This window comes from Colias philodice, chromosome 1 (assembly GCF_061535455.1).
Source record: "Colias philodice isolate Cphi_HAF_F1 chromosome 1, ilColPhil1 Martin Lab GWU primary, whole genome shotgun sequence".
Classification (NCBI taxonomy): Eukaryota; Metazoa; Arthropoda; class Insecta; order Lepidoptera; family Pieridae; genus Colias; species Colias philodice.
In genome coordinates this window covers 13,093,092-13,113,243 of record NC_143086.1, presented here as the reverse complement: position 1 = coordinate 13,113,243, position 20,152 = coordinate 13,093,092, and the positions used below count along the sequence as shown (strand labels likewise).

General features: G+C 33.7%; 1 protein-coding gene across 1 annotated transcript in view; it reads left to right on the top strand.

The window, feature by feature from the left end:
* Nucleotides 1-5,510: 5,510 nt before the first annotated feature.
* Nucleotides 5,511-20,152, top strand: part of ftz-f1 (ftz transcription factor 1) — a 101,280-nt gene continuing 86,638 nt past the window's right edge. Inside the window, exon 1 of the mRNA XM_089697696.1 lies at nucleotides 5,511-5,869. Coding sequence (XP_089553822.1) covers nucleotides 5,686-5,869 — 184 coding nt within the window. The 5' untranslated portion in view covers nucleotides 5,511-5,685. The remainder of the gene's footprint in view (nucleotides 5,870-20,152) is intronic.

Here is a 20,152-nt window from a genome sequence, read left to right as displayed (position 1 = left end):
ACAAAAGTTGTAGAACTTTTAATTACCTACAACTTTGCCATTGAACATTTTTCTATAGGACTTGTAGTTTTGTCGGAAATCGAGAGATACCATTTTTTTCTCTTAAAAGCTCCCCCCTCCCGCTTCCCGAACTCGGATTGACCGTAATTTATTTTTCCTTATACATATTTATCATATTCCCCTCCTTTTCTAATGGGTTTCATCCGACTGCGATTTTTTTTTGTTTCAAAAATTATCTACTCTAGTCTATATGTCAAATGCTTCATAATTATCTTTTAAAAATTACATTGTAATGTTAATGTAATATTTATATTACCGAAATAAATATTCAGATGATGACTGTCTGGTTGCCAACGTTATAACCAATATATCAATAATATTATCCATAAATAGTAGTATATAATAAATCATAGTAGGCACCATAACTCATTATTTTTCTATACATTTCTATATATAGACTTGAAAATGATTTGCGATTCTGGTTTTTTCAATACAACAAATAAACTTATAATGTAAAGTTATAGGCCCTCTTCACAATGGGCAGCGTTGGGCGAGTAGAGGCAATCACGATAATGTAGAGGGCCTAAATGCCTATGATCGGCCGTCATTGTAGATGTTTATTCACAATCGCCGTAGCGGTGGCAAACATTGACGATCACTTGTTGGGCATTGTGAAGAGGGCCCAAAATAGTCGTCATTTCCATGAAAATTTTAAGCTGTCGTAATCTCTCACGTTTCTGCAGCATCATTGTTTTTGTCGTTTTTACATTTTAAAGATGCAGTCAAATTAAGTTACAATAATATTTTTTTCTTTGAGATGTAAATTACTTTTAAAATTCGTTAATTTTTTAAGTATATTTTGGCGAACGGAATTATAAAAGAGTTTTGCTGGGACATAATATAAAGGTTTTTAGATTACATTTTTAGAATGATTAATAATAATGCAGTTGTGAATTACGCAATACATGCCTGTGCTGTGTGCCCAGAGAATAAAAAAATCACCAAAGTATACTTCCTGCATATTGGAGTAAAAAAAGCAATCAACTACCGTTCTAAAAATATATATAATATATTTAATATTGAATAAATAAAAAAAAATAAATGAGCTCTGTTTGTGTAATTTCTTATAGTTTTAATCCGATTTACTTTTCTTATTTTGTTAAAACTAAAATGACATGTTACCATTTTGTTTATATGTATTTAATAATTATGAAAATAAATAACCTGACCTCATGCCATAAGACATGCTCTGGTGGCGTTCACACTTCCACGTATGGGTTCAAGTTATTGCAGTCTGTACCCCTACATGGACTTGTGGCACGCCCTCTGAGCCCCGACCACGTGGGAGCCATCTTGTGAAGTTTTTTCACTATGCAGTTCAAACCAGGACGGAGGACCCTTTCACGGCAAAGCCTATTCAAACCGGAGCTATTCGCTACCGCAGTGGGTGGCGGCATCCCGAACGGTGTGCGATTATAGTCTTTAAGTAATATACTACATAAAAGACTTAAACGCCTACCGATCGGAATACCGTTGCAGAACGACAATTGATTTGAGGAACACGGAAAATTATAGAAAAAGAAATCCCTCGGATAGTTCCGACTGATAGGCACCTACAGGAACCCTAGTATTTTTAAATGGAATTCTGTACGTGTTCTATCAGTTGAGATTATTCCCGAACTCCTGTGGAAGCTGAAGACATTAAGAAAAACAAGATGAGAGCACGCCTGTCATATTATAGCTTTTAACCTATAAACATATTATATTACGTCTACTTACAATCCTTGGTTAAACTTTTTCCGTTACCGTATTAAATAACCATTTCAAAACTAAATGCTAGAATTGCTTGTATAATATGAAGTTTTACAGTTAACATTGTTTTATGTTATTTTATTTTAATTTTGGACGGACAAGTTTTGACCAAGGATTGAAAGATCAGCCGAAAACGATACAATGCAGTGTACACGCAGCAAATAACATGGCACGGTCTATAGAACAATTAGGTACATATTTTTTTTAATAAACTACATTTTCACAAGTATAGAAAAATATAGTGGCGTAGGGATGTGACGACCCCATCGCCCACGGTTGGAATATCCACGTGACAGTATATATCCCAACCGTGCAATCAGTCGCGCGCAGGGCACCTTGTGGCGAGGTGTCGGGGAGTAGCGACCCCGCGCTCTCGAATGCTCCCAGAATAGGCCCCATTTCTCATGTCCAGCTTGCCTTCACCGATTGGAGTGAAGCCTGCAGTTGAGAACAGGATCCTGTATTATCCCATTGATCACCCCTGTCCTGTATTATCCCATTTCATAGCTCAGTTTATTTTGTTTCCATATCTCCCAATAGTCTTAAGTTCTCTGTATAAGATTTAAAGTTCTAGGCCCTCTTCACAATGTGCAGCGTTGGGCGAGTAGAGGCAATCACGATAGTGTAGAGGGCCTAAATGCCTATGATCGGCCGTCATTGTAGATGTTTATTCACAATCGCCGTAGCGGTGGCAAACATTGACGATCACTTGTTGGGCCAACGCTGCGCATTGTGAAGAGGGCCCAAAATAGTTGTCATTTCCATGAAAATTTTAAGCTGTCGTAATCTCTCACGTTTCTGCAGCATCATTGTTTTTGTCGATTTTATATTTGAAAGATGTCAAATTAAGTTACAATAATATTTTTTGCTTTGAGATGTATTACTTTTAAAATTCGTTAATTTTTTAAGTATATTTTGGCGAACGGAATAATAAAAGAGTTTTGCTGGGACGTATAAAGGTTTTTACATTATATTTTAAGAATGATTAATGATAATGTCTATATAAAAGTTGTGAATTACGCACTTACATGCCTGTGCTGTGTTCCCAGAGTATAAAAAAAACACCAAAGTATACTTCCTGCACATTGGGGTAAAAAAAGCAATCAAATACCGTTCTAAAAATATATATTATATATTTAATATTGAATAAATTAAAAAAATACATGAGCTCTGTTTTTGTAATTTCTTATACTTAGTTTTAATCCAATATTCTTTTCTAATTTTGTTAAAACTAAGATGACATGTTACCAATTTGTTTATATGTATTTAATAATTTTGAAAATAAATAACCTGACCTCATGCCATAAGACATGCTCTGGTGGCGTTCACATTTCCACGTATGAGTTCAAGTTATTGCAGCGTTTACGATGTCTGTAACCCTACATGGACTTGTGGCACGCCCTCTGAGCCCCGACCACGTGGGAGCCATCTTGTGAAGTTTTATCACTATGCAGTTCAAACCAGGACCATTTCACGTTAAAGCCTATTCAAACCAGCCCCCCTAGACAAGTGGCTTTCTATTAGCGTAAAGTTCAATAGAATAGATTATGAATGTATGAGATTGACGTTTGATTACGACGACGACGTCGATTGATTACGTCAATCTCATACATTCATAATCTATTCTATTGAACTTTACGCTAATAGAAAGCCACTTGTCTAGGGGGGCAGAGCTATTCGCAACCGCAGTGGGTGGCGGCATCCCGAAGGGTATGCGATTATAGTCTTTAAGTATACATAAAAGACTGTTACACATACCTTTCGGGATACCGCTGCAGAACGACAATTGATTTGAGGAACACGGAAAATTATAGAAAAAGAAATCCCTCGGATAGTTCCGACTGATAAGTGATAGGCACCTACAGGAACCCTAGTATTTTTAAATGGAATTCTGTACGTGTTCTGTCAGTTGAGATTATTCCCGAACTCCTGTGGAAGCTGAAGATATTAAGAAAAACAAGATGAGAGCACGCCTGTCATATTATAGCTTTTAACCTATAAACATATTATATTACGTCTACTTACAATCCTTGGTTAAACTTTTTCCGTTATCGTATTAAATAACCATTTCAAAACTAAATGCTAGAATTGCTTGTATAATATGAAGTTTTACAGTAAACATTGTTTTATGTTATTTTATTTTAATTTTGGACGGACAAGTTTTAACCAAGGATTGAAAGATCAGCCGAAAACGATACAATACAGTGTACACGCAGCAAATAACATGGCACGGTCTATAGAATAATTAGGTTTATATGCCAGTGTGGCCGGTTGACCTCTGTTGAGCGGATCATAACAGTTATAGTATCTCAATGGTTCCTAGACACTCTTTGCCAAGTATATGTTTTATAAATTCATAAGAATTATATTAAAAAAAAATACCGGCCGAATTGATAACCTCCTCCTTTTTTTGAAGTCGGTTAAAAAGAGTAGGTACCACCAGCAACCAGCCAACCAGCGTTTAGCTACTATTATGTATTCTGTGACCTAATATGAAATTGCTTGGAATTAATAATTTGCTCTTTATACGATAACTTAATTTTTTGTGGGTGGTTTAAATAAGTATTATCAGTAGATACATAATTATTTCTTAAGAGCGTGAAACAGCTAGCTGACATTGGTTCATGAGCTGACGTACAATCCACCATGATGGTCAGTTGAGTTTATTTTTCTTTCGAGATAATTATAACAAACCTGTGTGACAAATTTTAAATCGAGAGGAAATGACTGAAACAAGACTGAAACAAAAAATTTCTCCCTGCGTGGGAGGCTGTCACTGCCGGCCCCGCCCACGGAGTCGCAGCTGACGGTCGTGAGTATTCAATATTCATAGCATTGGCGGCGTTATTCGGTGGTGTTGGACATTGGTATAAGTCCCTGATGCATTTTACGAAGTTTCGATTGAGAGGAACTTGGTCATGAAATTCTGTCATGGGCTCCCGGGCTATAACTATGCCCTAGGCACGACTATCGAAGATCGACAGTCGACTACTTGTGTAATTATTATTTGTAAATTTATGCAAATCAAAGTTCTGTATCAGTGACATCTATAAAGTGTGTTTAAAATAAACAATTGAAAACAGAGCCCTCTATATAATACTGAACCACACCATGAAGTAGTGTCAACGATCACTGCATAGATGGCGCTTATATATACCGGATGTTGAAGTAAATACCAGGTCTTTTAAATATTTAATGTGCTTTTATTTAAAAGACATTAATCCCATTATCATTAAATTAAATTAATAATACTTTTAAGTTTAAAGCTTTTGTTTTTTTAATACTTTTAACAAAATTGGTACAGTAATGCTATGCTATCATACTCATACAGATTGACCTACATTCAAAGCCCTTGTGAAAGGATTGTGCAATAGAAACGGTCATTTATTACACAACGCAGCGTATTCATAAGCAAATGTAGTAATTTTGCACTATTTTCATGAATTTAAGCAGACTTAACACGAAATTAAAACTATACAAAGAAGTACTTTTACAAACATTTTACATATTTTTGGGTATTTAACAACTGTAAAAATTCAAAATAAATGAATAAAAATTGACTATATACTATTTACTTTTAATATATTGAAAAAAGCTTGTGACATACTTTTCTAAAATTGGGTTAGTTTCCCACTGCCCTTTACCGACTTATTTCAATGTCAGTCATGAGTACAGTAGTTCTATTGAGTCCGAGTTATGTCGGAATATCAAAGTGTAAGTGAAGTGGCCTAGAGACCTACATTTGTGTTTTACATGGAATTATCGGTTTTCGTGGACAATTTTTAAGATAAAACATTATTATTTTACGCGTAGATGGTATTTCTTCTATTTTGCGAACAGCTAAATTTAGTTGTTTCGCCCGAATATCTGTAAATGTTGCACGAAGATTCTCCAAAAATGAGTGTTGCGCAGGGTTTGGTTGCCTCCACGAGCCAGGTGAAGAGCGATATTATACTAGAAACTCCATCTGAGTACGAGATGAGTTTAACAGAAAGCAAACCGACGCAAAGCAACATAGAAATGGAAATGAAAATTGCATATGTGGATCCCACAAGCGGTACGTATTTCATCAATTAATCCATTACTGCTTCGACTAAATTAGTACAGGAACCCAAACAGAGATATTATTAGACATGAAATTCATAAAAGCCGGATCATAAACCTATTGATTTAAGTCATTACTCACAGGTTGATAAAAAAGAGATGAATATTCGATTAGGTAAGTAATTTACCTTTCAAATGATATTTTGGGACTCTATATGAAAGGTAATTTCGAATTAGACTCCGCTTGGAAAGAGTATGAATAAAACAAGTTTTGGGACATGAGGCCATAAGGAATATGAATGCTTTTATTCAAAACAGACAAGTGCTGGTTGTATAATAATTACATTGTATGCATTGTGGAGGCTATAGGCTACCTGCTCGTACGCTCGGTCGCACGGTGTGGCAACGCCGCATTTGCTTTTTGCGGTAACTACGATGGAACAGCCGTGTAAAATAGTTCTGACTGTTTTTCTTAAACGGATATTATTTTAAAAGACTCATGCGACTGACTAAGTTCGTAGAATCTGAATTCGAAATAATTGAATGAATTACACTCGCGTGCTAGCGAATGAGGCATCTTTTCCTATTGTTAGATTGTTTTGTGTTAGTAGGGCACGCTCAGTGAGCCCGCAGTGCGGCGAAGAGTTCCACAGTCCACAACATCACGTTATACAATATGAAGTAATCATGACGCGCGGACGCGCTTGAAACACGCTTACAGACACGGGCATCATGATGTTTTGATATTTCGCAGATCGATGATTGACTTGTTCTATCTAAGGGTGCACTCACACACATCAGTCACCGTCACGGCACGTCACCGGACAGGATTAAAAAAAAATATGTATCAATAGTTCTAGTATGACTCTGTTCCCACACGACAGTCGCCGGCACGAAATCTATCAGTGACGTCACCGGTCAGGCACGTCAAATAATCTTTCCATACATGTATCATACTTTTATCCCCACTCACCCGGTGCCGTCACGTCTCAGTTCAGTCAGCGTCGTGCTACCGTCAATTGCTACATGTTCTCTAGCGTGACACACGTCTAATCACTGACTAACCTGATGTATGTGTTCAATGATTCAGTCAAACCGGCGACGTGACTGACGGACAACATGACGGTGACTGGTGTTTGTGGATACGTACACGAACCGTCACCGATCAGTCATCGGTGACTTGACGGTGACTGATGTGTGTGAGTGCACCCTTAACTCTGTCATAATAGTACGGTATTGCGCAAACATTCTGCGTATTTTTGCAAGTAGGCCGAGCGATCGTTCTGTTTGGAATCTGGCTACTAGGTACTTTACTTTAGCGTGTTGGATTATAATCTTCTATAATATAAAAATGAATCGCAAAATGTGTTGGTAAGCGCATAACTCGAGAACGGCTGAACCGATTTCGATAATTCTTTTTTTATTATATTCCTTGAAGTACGAGGATGGTTTTTATGTAGAGAAAACGTAAATATGTACCACGGGCGAAGCCGGGGCGGACCGCTAGTGTGATAATAAAATCGTTTATTTCTTATCAGCTTTAGAAAAAAAATGTAGATTCGCTCTAACACATTGGTGTAATCAATTAACAAGCACTCAAGATACTATTCATAAACTTCTATATGATAAGACTATTAACAAACTTCTATATAAATTTTTTTTTTAATAAAATAATACCTAACTAGGTACCTACCTAAGTAATAAAATAAATGAGATAAAACCTGCGTGTGAGTGTGAGTGCGTGTGTAGTTTGAATAATTCAGATTTAGGTATTACGTGACTGAGGCTAAATTTTGTAATAAAAGTTTCGCTAAGGATTTTGTAATTTGTAATGATTACCTATACCTAAACCTTGTGTTTGACCCGCGCCTAAAGTATATTATAAATCAGTGACAGGTTGCTGTAATAGTTTTAAATACTTCAAAAAAACTAGCCTCTATCTCCTTTAAATTTGATCTAGGAACAATGGCCAAAAAAGCTTAATATCACTTAGAAATATTATAGCATGTTAATGGGAAAAGAATAGAAGAAATAAAAAAGGATTTACAAGCCAATCTATTGAAAAGAATCTTGTAAAATAAAATTTTCTCGCAATGTTATTAAAAGAATTATCAATAGTACCAGTTGATATTTGATAGGAAGTTAAAGACTAAAGTATAGTGTAAAAATCACAGTATTGAAATATAGACCTTTGAAATTCCCAGAACTAGGGTTCAACTCGTATTAGGAAATCCGGATACTCGCACGATTTTACCGTTTTTCCCATACCCTTTATCATAATATATTCATGATTTTTAAACAAATTAATTCCCTGGCTTGGCTTGTCAATTTTTGTGATCAGCAATGATACCTAGTAAAAAACTTACCACAACAATACCTACTTAAATAGATAAAAATATTAAGTTCCTAATTAAAATGTTATGAATGGCTGAAATTATACCTGCAACCCTATCCATAAACATTTAAATTGCTGTAATCATGTAATACGCCCATAACAAAAGGACACCATTAAACAACAAAGGCTTTGGTTACTAATTGATAGAGAAAAATTGCAGTATTTGGCGTCCAGCGTTTGTATTTGTCAAAGATAGCATAACATTATAATAACATAATAAAGCCCTTAAACATACGTAATATGCAGGTACGGGGGTAGCCATCTGAAAACAATATCTTTTCACGCTTCGAAAGAGAAATGACATGAATAAAACTATATTTGACGGCTCTACTTCGTATTCACAGCGTAAAAAGAAATAGTAAATGAAAGAAACCATTCCAGTAAGGAAACCTCGAAAAATATTTAAAAGGCACAGATAAATCGTATGGGGACACCAAACACTTCAAGAGTGTGTTAAGACAAAAACAATAATTAATTAATTAAAAAGCAAACTCGACTAGAGACTACCTAGTGCATAAAATATGATAGTTTGCTATGAATTAAGGAATATGATATGACTGAAGAAAATATCGCCCTGAGCATCGATACTCAAGTATTTATTACAGGAAAAGTTCCTTTCAAGTAGGTAAGGTACCTTTTTCACGGGATTATTAAACACTTGTTCATTTTAATTAGCCTCTATTCTATTAAGTAGAGCGGGCCATATTTTCTTACTGATCAGTGTATTCACAAAAATTATTAGAAGAAAAAAAATACAGTAATTAGCAAATCTGTCGGTGCCTAAATTGTTATAGTAGTTCCTTTTTGTACCTTTTAAATTTAATCCGTAAAAAATACCACAAAAATACCAATCCAATGAACTTAGTACATATAAGCATTCCCATTAATACAAATTTAACGAAACCACTCGAGCTGAAATCCATAAAACCGTTAGAGCTACAAAGCGTGCCAAAGAAATATACTTACCTATACATACACACATAATGAAGATATATAATTACCACGTGTAGCAAAGCTTCGTTCACATAAACTTACTACTTACTTTAATCCAAAATTCTCTACCATAGATTTAAAGCTTTAAAACTACGCTACTGATTTTGATGCGGTTTTTTTTAAGTTTTAGTGTAGGTATCATTTATTGGGTTTAGGCAAAGCGGGTGAAACTGAGGGCGGAAGGCTAGTAGTTATATAAAAATAAAAATCCCTGTAGTTAATTAGCGTCGCAGTAGGTATATGGCAGTGTATGCGAACGTTATAAAGGGATTGTACGTTTTCAGATAATCCCACGTTTTTGCTCCGAGCGTCCATTTCCGATCCATGTCTGAAATCCGGATTAACTGTTGACACGGCTACGCCTGATTGCATTTGGTTGTACGTGCACTGGCGAAATGCTGACTAATAATTCTATTCATTTGCATGCAACTGGACTGTCAACAGCACTGAAACCCTTTTAATGGACATAAATCCGGAATCCGTGATTCCACGCGAAGCGCTGTGAAATTTTAACACGTTACTGACGTGGCGTGGATCACACAAGTTTTGCATTTCTCGTAAATTTTGTAATTAGTATTTACAAAATGTGATTTTTTCGGAAATCGAAATCCGTTTAATATACTAGATACTTACTTCTTAAGTTCTAAATAATCAAATTACGATGCTTTTTAAAATTACAATTAAGAAATGGACTAAATGAAAGGTGAAAAACTCTAGGTGAAAAATTATATAAATTTGAAACTTAATAATAATAATAGTTTAAAAAAACTAAAAAACACGCTTTTTATAGAAACCGAACTAAAAAATGGAATAATTTTATCAAATTAGTGTATTGTCATCGGTCCTCAATAAATCTACAAAGTTTGAACGAAATCTGGCCATTTAAAGTGGGTCAAAATCGCGCCCAAAGAAGTCGGTTACAAACATACAAACATACAGGTGAAGCTAATATAAAGCGTGTAAAAATAGCATCAAATAAGTAGCCAATAATTCTACTATCCAGACTTGAGCAGATGGCAAAGAGAAAAATTAGCTCAACATCGTATGATGCATATTAGCAGAGGCGTGTATGAAACTAAAAAGATTGTTCTTTTTAGTTATTTTTAATAGCAAAGCAGATGTTGATGTAACTGCTCCATACTCAGGTTGACAGGAATACAACCTAGACGTATAATAGATCAAGAGCCCACGACGGCCAGACTTTCCTTTCTTTCGGAAAGTTGAAAGTTTCTCTGTATATGTCTCCTATACAGATAAGAACGACCAGCGACTATCAAGTTTGGGTTGTGGTTGCTTTGGCAGGAAACAGGTAGTGAAGGTGTATAAAATAGTACCTAACTTTCATTATAGTTTAAAAGCTAAATTTTATATATGTTACTTGGGGACCTATAAAAAGACATTACCTTAAGAGCCAGACAGTTTTCATGGTTCTTACATCTAGCCAGACACATTTAAAAAATAACTAACATATCATCAAATTCACATAACTACCTAAAAGCGTAACAAATATGAAATAACCCACTAAAACATTAGTTAACTATAATTATTAAAAAAATAAAAGTATTATATATAAGTAATAAAGTTATTACTTATCTTTTACGGGGGTTTATGTTGATGAAATTTCACGTATCTCGATGACACAATAAAAAAGTCATCGGGATACGTGAAATTCCATCAACATAAGTCTAAGTGGCTAGATGTAAGAACCATGAAAACTGTCTGGCTCTTAAGGTAATGTCTTTTTATAGGTCCCCAAGTAACATATATAAAATTTAGCTTTTAAACTATAATGAAAGTTAGGTAGGTACTATTTTATACACCTTCACTACCTGTTTCCTGCCAAAGCAACCACAACCCAAACTTGATAGTCGCTGGTCGTTCTTATCTGTATAGGAGACATATACAGAGAAACTTTCAACTTTCCGAAAGAAAGGAAAGTCTGGCCGTCGTGGGCTCTTATATTATAATTATCACGTCTCGAAGTAATCTGCCTAGACTCGACAGTACCATTAATTTGCTCTAGCTTACAAAAAAAGGAATATAGACTATACAATTATAGTAATTTATTTGTATGCAAATGGCAATCCATTATCGTGTTATAACAGAACAAACTAAGAGCAATCTATATTTTATAATTATTTCGCGATCTTTTCTTATCGCAGCATAAACTCAATTGCATTTATTATGTGCATAGTAAGCTTCGTCCACTCTATCATAAAATTATGACAATTCAATGGAAATATTATGATAGATACATAACATTCATCATGTTATATTTTAAAGAGAATATTAAAAATAGTTAAATATGTACACCCATTTCATATCTTTAGTCTTTTTTGCAAATCCATCGATTTACATATTTAAAAAGGTAACATAGAATATTCTATAATATTAATAAACATTAAGCGAACAAAGGATTACAGGCCGCATTAAAATGAAATAATTTAACGTGTTTGCAAAATCGCAACCAAGCAACAAGCACATTTCTACTTTATTATGATAATGTCGATTTGCATCGAGGTTAAATATTAAAATAGGTCTTCAAAGAGTTAGCAAGTGCAGGGTCGCCGTTGTAAACAGTAAACGATTCATTATAGTCTACCCATGACCCTCGAGCATGCAACTGTGGAAGTTACAGAAATATCGGACTTTCAAAACGAACACTACAAACAATTATCGCCCTTAATCGCCTTGTACGTAAGGGTTGAGGCTGGTCGAACGCAACATTAGGATGTATATATACGCATTTTGATAGAGATACGTGATGCATGTGTGCGTGAGGACCGTCGCCAGTGTGCGAGCATGACCAACCACGTGTGAATTTTACAAATGACACTTGTGTAACAATACGTTGCGCAGTGTATTTCGTATTATTATCGTTCAATTAAATCTTCACATAAAGTTGGGACCTTCTAGTGGCTAACAATGAATTTTTATACATAGAATAATATAAACTTTATAATATTTATTAATGTATTAATCGACTCTCATGCATCGATCAGTTACAAACATTATTGAACATAATCAACTGGGTTCTAGGTTAGAATTTTTAGACGAATTTTGTAAATTATTAAGTAATTAATGTTCATTGGGAATTTTCACCCTCTTCATATAAATACTTACCTACATTTGTAAACAATTTACCACCATGTATAAAATCAGAACAACTACAGCAACCATTAGAACACTATAATATTAAAAATTAATCATTGATGCAAGTAAGTATCTTTGGCGCGTTAAGGGCTTGGTCTAGTAGTGCAAACAAATGCATCCTGTCATCCTATATGTAAATAATACAAATGTACTAAGGGAAAGTTGCTCCACTTAATTTTTAAAAATTAAATCATTCGTATGCATAATTTAATATTCGTAATAAGTACCAAAAATGACAATTTGAAACAATTTTCGTGAAAATTACACCGGGTGATTTTTTTTTTATCAGTACACAAAATTTGCGAATACTTTCTATTGATATCTTCAACTTCATGTTTATATAACTGATCAACTTTTACAAAGAAATTTGGACGAAATATAAAAAAAAAATAAGCTTTCCATACAAAATGCATAACTCTATACATTTTTTTCGACCTAAGTTTCTTAGTGAAAGTTGTTCAGTTTAACTAATAAAACGGATAAACAAATTTTGTATATAATAAAAAAAATGTAATGTTTGTGTTAAAAAATTATAAAATAGAAAAATACGCAAATGAAAACAAAAGATATTTATTTCTGACTAGCTTCCGCCCGCGACTCCGTCCGCGCGGATGTCAGTCTTCGCGTCTTCTACAGATTTATTATATTATGTGTAATATATAGATTTATATTGATAAACCTAATAAATCTTTTGCTAGCATTCTGATGCTTTATCGGTTGCACTGGATTTATCTCTTTTTTTTCAATCGCTTGAATGATATAGATATGGGTCCTTGATGGGCATCGAATGCTGAAGTCTCGAATCAATCAATTCTGACAGTAGGCAATTTATGTAAAATCTTGATAATGGTCCATCATTTTATTTTGCCTAAACGTTACATACTTTTTTATATATTCTATTTTTAACGAATTATTCACTCCAGTCCAAACAGCAAATAAGCAGACTTCTGCTTCTGGAACGTTTAGTTGTCCCTGAATTTAGAAAAAATAGTCATGATTCTTATCTATGACAAAAGTGTTATTTTTTGCATTGTATTTCAAATATTAAATTTTTTTTTTAAACCGCATCTTCCGCATTCATGTCTTTTGCCGGAATTAGACATTTAACTTCTACTAGTCCCATTTTCCCTTTTTGATATGGGAGTGTATAAAGTAAATTTTTTAGATATTTCTCGTTATACTTTTAAAAAGTTATTATTGTCATTTTGCTCATTAGGTAAAGTAATTTCGATATCAGTTTTAAGTTTTTTGATACCTGCAATAATAACGTCATAATTGCCTGCAGGCTGCACATACTTATCGATTACACCCTGTATACAATCCACCATCCACATTCATAATGTTTTCCTGTCCTCCTCTCCTTTACGCTGTTCACCGATACATTTGAAATGAGTAAATCTGCTACCACTGAAGGATGTTTCATTGTGATCAGCAAATTTTCACCACTGTTGTCGATTATTTGTTTTTCATTTTTAATCAGCAATTGGGAATCATCAGTTTCGTTTTTTGCAGATTGGTGATGTACCCTAACAATACGTCGAAAAGGGAAAGCATCAACGAATTATCGTTTTCGTCCTCTTTTTTTATTCTTCGCGTCTCTGTTACTTCTGTTTGTTTAGTTCTCAACACCCACTGAATTTTCTATGTTATTGTGATCTTCCATTACATCTGAGTTTTGATGATGTGATGATAATCCATTCGTTTTAATATTGGTACTTAGAGTTGGTAGACTAAACTAGAAATGGCGGACTAAATTTGTCAGCGCGTCTGTAAGATCAGAATATAAAACCAACATCCTGTATTTAAGTTACAAAATTAATAATCAAACAACATGCCGCTACGTTGAAAATGACTAGAAGAAAAAATTAAAACACCTTGGATCAATTTTGGAGTAAACAAATCATTTTCCCCGTATGGGGATTTCCCCGGATGAACTTGGGAAGTTCAAGTTCTCAATACAAGTTTATATTATATTTCGTATTTCTCAAACGAAAAATAAACATTTTTGGAACTTCAAAAAAATTATATTATAAGAAAATTTATGAGCTTACTTTAGTTTTAAAGAAATATACATCCCTTTACTGACACCCCGTAAAATAAAGAAATTGTTGCCAATCACCTTTGCAATCTATTTGGTTTCATTAACTTTATGTTCGAAGATAATTTTTTTTCTAGTAGTTACACGCGTATTTTTTTCGTTTATTTTCCATATCGAAATCAAATGTTTAAAAATACGAATATTTGCACAAAACTAAGATAAAAATAATCAATTAACAAAAATATTAAATTTAATGAAGTAGAGCAACTTTCACTTCGGTATGAAGGAAAATCGAGCGTAGAGCACACGTCAGAACGCTCCGGCCCAAGGAGCGCGACTAAAGAAATTCGCTAGGATTTTTCCTGATTATTTTAAATATTTTTTTAATATTTAAAGAATTATCAAAATTCAAAAAAAAATTTTTTTAAAGGATTAATACTCATTGGTCTTCAACCAACTCGAATAAATTAATGGAAAAAATAACTTTTAGCAGTATTTATCAATAGATTTTGTAAGGCAAAAAATGGGAAATTTAATGAATTTATAACGTTTTAATTAAGAAAATCATAAGTTTTTCGGCAATTGTATTCAGCAGTTTTTAATAACGACTATATAAGGATAATAATGCGCTGATCAGATTGTGTAAATTGTAATCGGTTGCAACGTAGTGAGTGCACAAACTTAGCTCGAAATGTCTTTGGGGGAAAGAGACTTATCTTGAAGGCCTGATTAAGGTAAAATAAAGTAACTTTATAAATGTGAAAAAATTCACGCGCATTGCGTATATAACACTAATTGATAAACAAGAAAAAAAAATTCAGTTTATCATTTCATTAGCCGGGAAAAAATTGTCAAATAACTTGTTGAAAACGCAATTTTGCTAGACTGCAGCCTTAACTTATAAGTCAATTGGTAATTACTAATTACCAAGAACCATCGGTAAAGAAAACAGTTACGTACCTACTTCGAAGATGAGCAAACCAAAAATCCTATAAGCCTATAAGGTACTTAGGTATACAATTCTCTACTATAATAGAGAAGATTGCATCAAATACATATTCATATTATAGACTCTGCATCGATCTATTAGTAAGCATCACCGTAGCGACAATGCATCAAAGTGCATAATTATATTATATATACCTAGTTTCAATTTATTCCCCCATAGTGTGTTACAGTAACGAAACACGTGTAATATTTTATATATCTATTTATATAATAAATTAATATTATTATATAGAGCGGGTATATTTTATGTTGTTTTTTTTTTTCAAAATTCAATAGTAACGAATATGACGAAACGGTGAAAGACACCATAAGAAAAAATTCTGTGTTGAGTACCTAATGTCGGCTAATCATCCTGGACAAAGTAATGACAAGCGTCTCCTATAGGTATTTATAGTTAGTGCTATTATATTACACTAGCGGTCCGCCCCGGCTTCGCCCGTGGTACATATGAAAAATAGATGTTGGCCGATTCTCAGACTTACCCGATATGCACAGAAAATTTCATGAGAATCGGTCCACCCGTTTCGGAGGAGTATGCAGACTAACATTGTGACACGAGAATTTTATATATAAGATAAAGATATTTAGAAATAATTGTAATCGTAAAATTTAAGTATGAAAAATGCATGAAGGTTTTTCCATCTGCAATATGTTTCGACATATTTTCTTTGTGATGCGGATTTACTAACAGTGGCACTGTTTTCACCCGGGGCAAAACTGACGAGAATTGAATTTATATAACCGGATTTTCCGCATGGCCTTTTATAAATACGATTCGGGCATCAGATTAACAACAAAGGGGTGATATTTTTTACTTCGTTACTGACTAAAAGCTGTACTAATTGGACGTCATGTGTACCAAATCTATAAAATACTCGTAATTATCATGCAATAAGCGCTGAATGATTAAACGCCTTATTAGCCTCAGCTCGGTATCACGACCATAACCGAGTTACGTGACTTTTCAAATTGAAACCCAATTTGCTTTCACTCTAATTACTAAGCATTTAAAATGTATCAAGTATGAAATGCTATTAAGAACATTGTCAGAACCGGTCGAGACATTCTGATGGATTACGAAGTCCCAAATTTATATACAAATATGTGAGAAATCACATCATGAATGAAACAAATATTGTAAAATATGGACTTAGTATGAATGTAAAAAAACTTTTGATAGTTAAACGGTGTCAATAGGGACACTGACCGAAAATATTACATCTGTGTCGTCATTGTTGCTTTACATGATTTTTGTTTTATTCAGAACAATATGAATTCGCTCCAGATTTATTTGTTTTGATTTTATATTAGAATTCAATACTTCGAGAAAATTTCAAATCTAATACCGTATCTATTCTGCGTAGATTTATTATCCCTTCCGGTGAATTACAGGAAACTGGAAGCTCGTATATTGCTTTCTTTTATATTGTCTATGAAATAAAATTTCTAGAAATTCAATACAAACACTGAAAAACAAAGTAATATGCAGGATAAGAATTCACATATTATTTACTATTCTCTGTGAATATTTCAAGCTATTCCTATGAATAAGGGAATATTATTTACTTGATATTTTCTGCATTTCAAATAACAAAGGTAGCGCAAACAGTATTATAATATTATACTCAATTAGTAGACACAAGAATAAAATGTTCGGAATATTTTCCATTTTGCTTCGTAATTCAGTGTCGAGCAGATGAGAGGTTTCCATCTACAGCTTTTGTATTCGAAATCTATCGTTATACTAATGAGGTTAGCTCTTGCAGCTTCGGTAAGAAAAAAACGCGTTCAAGCTTGTAATATTTAATATTTATATTTATAAAATGTTAGGTACAGAGTAGTACCTTTATGTGCTACGTTGTGACCCATTTTCTAGCTCGGAGTGGGATACTCGACCTCGTTGCAATTTTATTTGCTATCTGCTAGTTCGGTGTGAATTATTACAGGTGTCGTGCATCTAAGGGGCGATGAGAGAATTCTTAATTTAATGACGTACCATTTCATTTTAATATTTAATATTTATTATAACATTTTCTACGTGGCGATAACAAATATATTTCGAGACATTCGTGTAACCTATTTCTTTTGAAATATTTTTATAACCACTGATGATAGGAAATCTGTTATGTAATATCTGTGTCATTTGAACGCTTTTGAAGAATTAAATTAATTCGAACGCACAATGAAAACTCTTTCATCGCAATTAAAACAAATCGTTAGCACCTACGCAAATAAGAGTATATTTATTTGCCTGAATACCTAAACTAAGGGCCGATTTTTCAATGCTTGGATAAAACTTATCCGTCCAATAAAGTATTACACGTTAATATTAAAATGTCACGTAAACTGTCAAATACGGGCAATTAGAATACGTTTTTAAAATGGTAGTTTTATACATTATTCGACGAATAAGTTTTAACCAAGGATTGAAAAATCAGCCCTAAATCAAATCAAGATCACTTCTTAATACACTGAAAATAGTAAGAATATCATCGAGTCTGGGATCTGGTGGTACAATAAGATTTTTTTTGTGGAATATATCATAACAACCCAGTATTAAATTTGCTAATATTTTTACTAACCGGCCAGTACAACTGTACAAGTGAACTTATCGCGGGTAAATCCATTTACGTCGCACTAGTTTTTTTTTTAATTAAGAATTAATTGTTCTCTAGAATGTGGCGCAAGGCTGATGGTCAACTGATGTTTAAATAGAATGAAATGAACCGTAATGATCATAGTTTGCCGGCTCGTGTTCGATTTGCGATTCTAATTGCCAATGTATGTTCTAATTCTGCAATGTTTACACATTAATGCCTGCTACCGTTTACTACTGAGTTGGTAAAAAATCAACTATTGAACTAAAGATAGGACTCGATTATTTGTATAGCGTGTAGAGAACGAGGGTTTGGTCCGCAATGGGCAAATGGCAAAAGAAATCAATCAGATCTATCGGCTATTAGTGAATTGGGTAGAATCTAATTGTATTACTTAAATAGTTTGCTAAGTAGGACGTATGAACATCGATTTATTCATATTTTTATCATTGTGAAGTAAATATTCTATGCGGTTTCTTGTGTAAATGTATATATCAGAGTATTCAATGATATCTATCCTGTTTAAAATGATATTATTTGTAACCGCTTAAAATTCCCGAATAATTTGATTTTGCAAGAACCACCGTACGTCAAATATTTTACCGAGAATTTTGAGCAGGAAAAAGTCCTTCGAGTCGACTTGACCTTCACTGTTTTTCTCCCAGTACGTTCTTTACCAATCAAAGTTGTGAAATACTTTGAAATTAAATGATTTTTTGATTGATAATTTGATTTGTTTTTTTTTTTACTAAAATAGTGAGCAAATGTTTAAAGTAACGAATATTATAGAGATATATAGAATGGACTGTACGCATGTCCCTGTTAGGTAAGCGACGCACGTAAGCACCCCCGACCATTAGCTGCGGATGTGTTCCCTACCTCGAATGGGATTGGGATCTAGACGGGATACTCTAATCACAGGTTACGTGACAACGTACTGTAAATATTGCATATACTGTCAGCTCTGCTTTGTTTACTATTTACTACGCATGTACTTTATTCAAACAACAGCTTTTTATCCACTAATTAAGTTAAGTTTTTATTATTGATCCCCTCGAAATATATGTCGAAGCAACATGTTATCCACACCACCTGGTCTCTTTTACCCCGAACACAATAAAATGTGATAATGAAAACCATTAAAAAGTAGGTGCGTACGATAAATAAACTCGACTCGTATAAAACAATAATACACTTTGGGAAATGACTGCTCTTTACTATCAGTAGACCTCGTCTGTGACCCACTGACCCAGATACGTAGAGTAGCAGTCGCACATTATCCACGAGTATGTCTTACTCTGAATAAACACTCACTATTCTTCGTAAGAGTAAATATAATTATTTTTACATTTTACAACGTGATAAAGTATGGCTCGTAGTTTGTTATGTTTTCGCTCTATGAATAAGAGCTTTACTTTTGTGACGTGAATTTATTTATATTTAATTATTTATATATTTTTAGGTGGAAAGGTATAGTGAAAAAAAAAAGTTTTCGATGAATAGATTTGAGGGAATTCGAGCGGATTGTCGCGTCAAAGAGGATAAAACACGGCTGCATACCACTACGCGAGAGCCAGAGCACTGACTTTATTGTGTACGGCAAAATAAAATGAAGCTGGGTTTTTGTTTTCTAAACAAAATAAAATGAAGCTGGGTTTTTGTTTTTAGTCTAAACTATTTTTCGAATTTATAATTTCTAACCTAGGACACAAGTTTCACGAATTTTGAATAAATCGGTATGTTTCATTTAATTTCAAGGGAATCAACCAATCATTAAGGTAGCACTCGCAAATAATTCACAAACAATATATTGATTAAGTAGCAGTGAAAGAATAACTATTAATAATAAAATATAAAGCGAAGAAAATTTACCGTAGATAATGATATAATGGGTATGCTAGACGATAGACCACTTTTAAAAGTGAAGGAAAGTTCAAGTTATTATATCGATTGCATCGTCCAAGAATAATGCTGGTTAGGTAGTTATAAAATGTGGGTTTCATCCACTGCTGTAATAAATCACATAGATAGTGTTAAATGGAATATAGAGCCACTATAAAAAAGAACCGATAATTTCAAAAATAAAACAATGTTTTAAGTTTATTTATAACA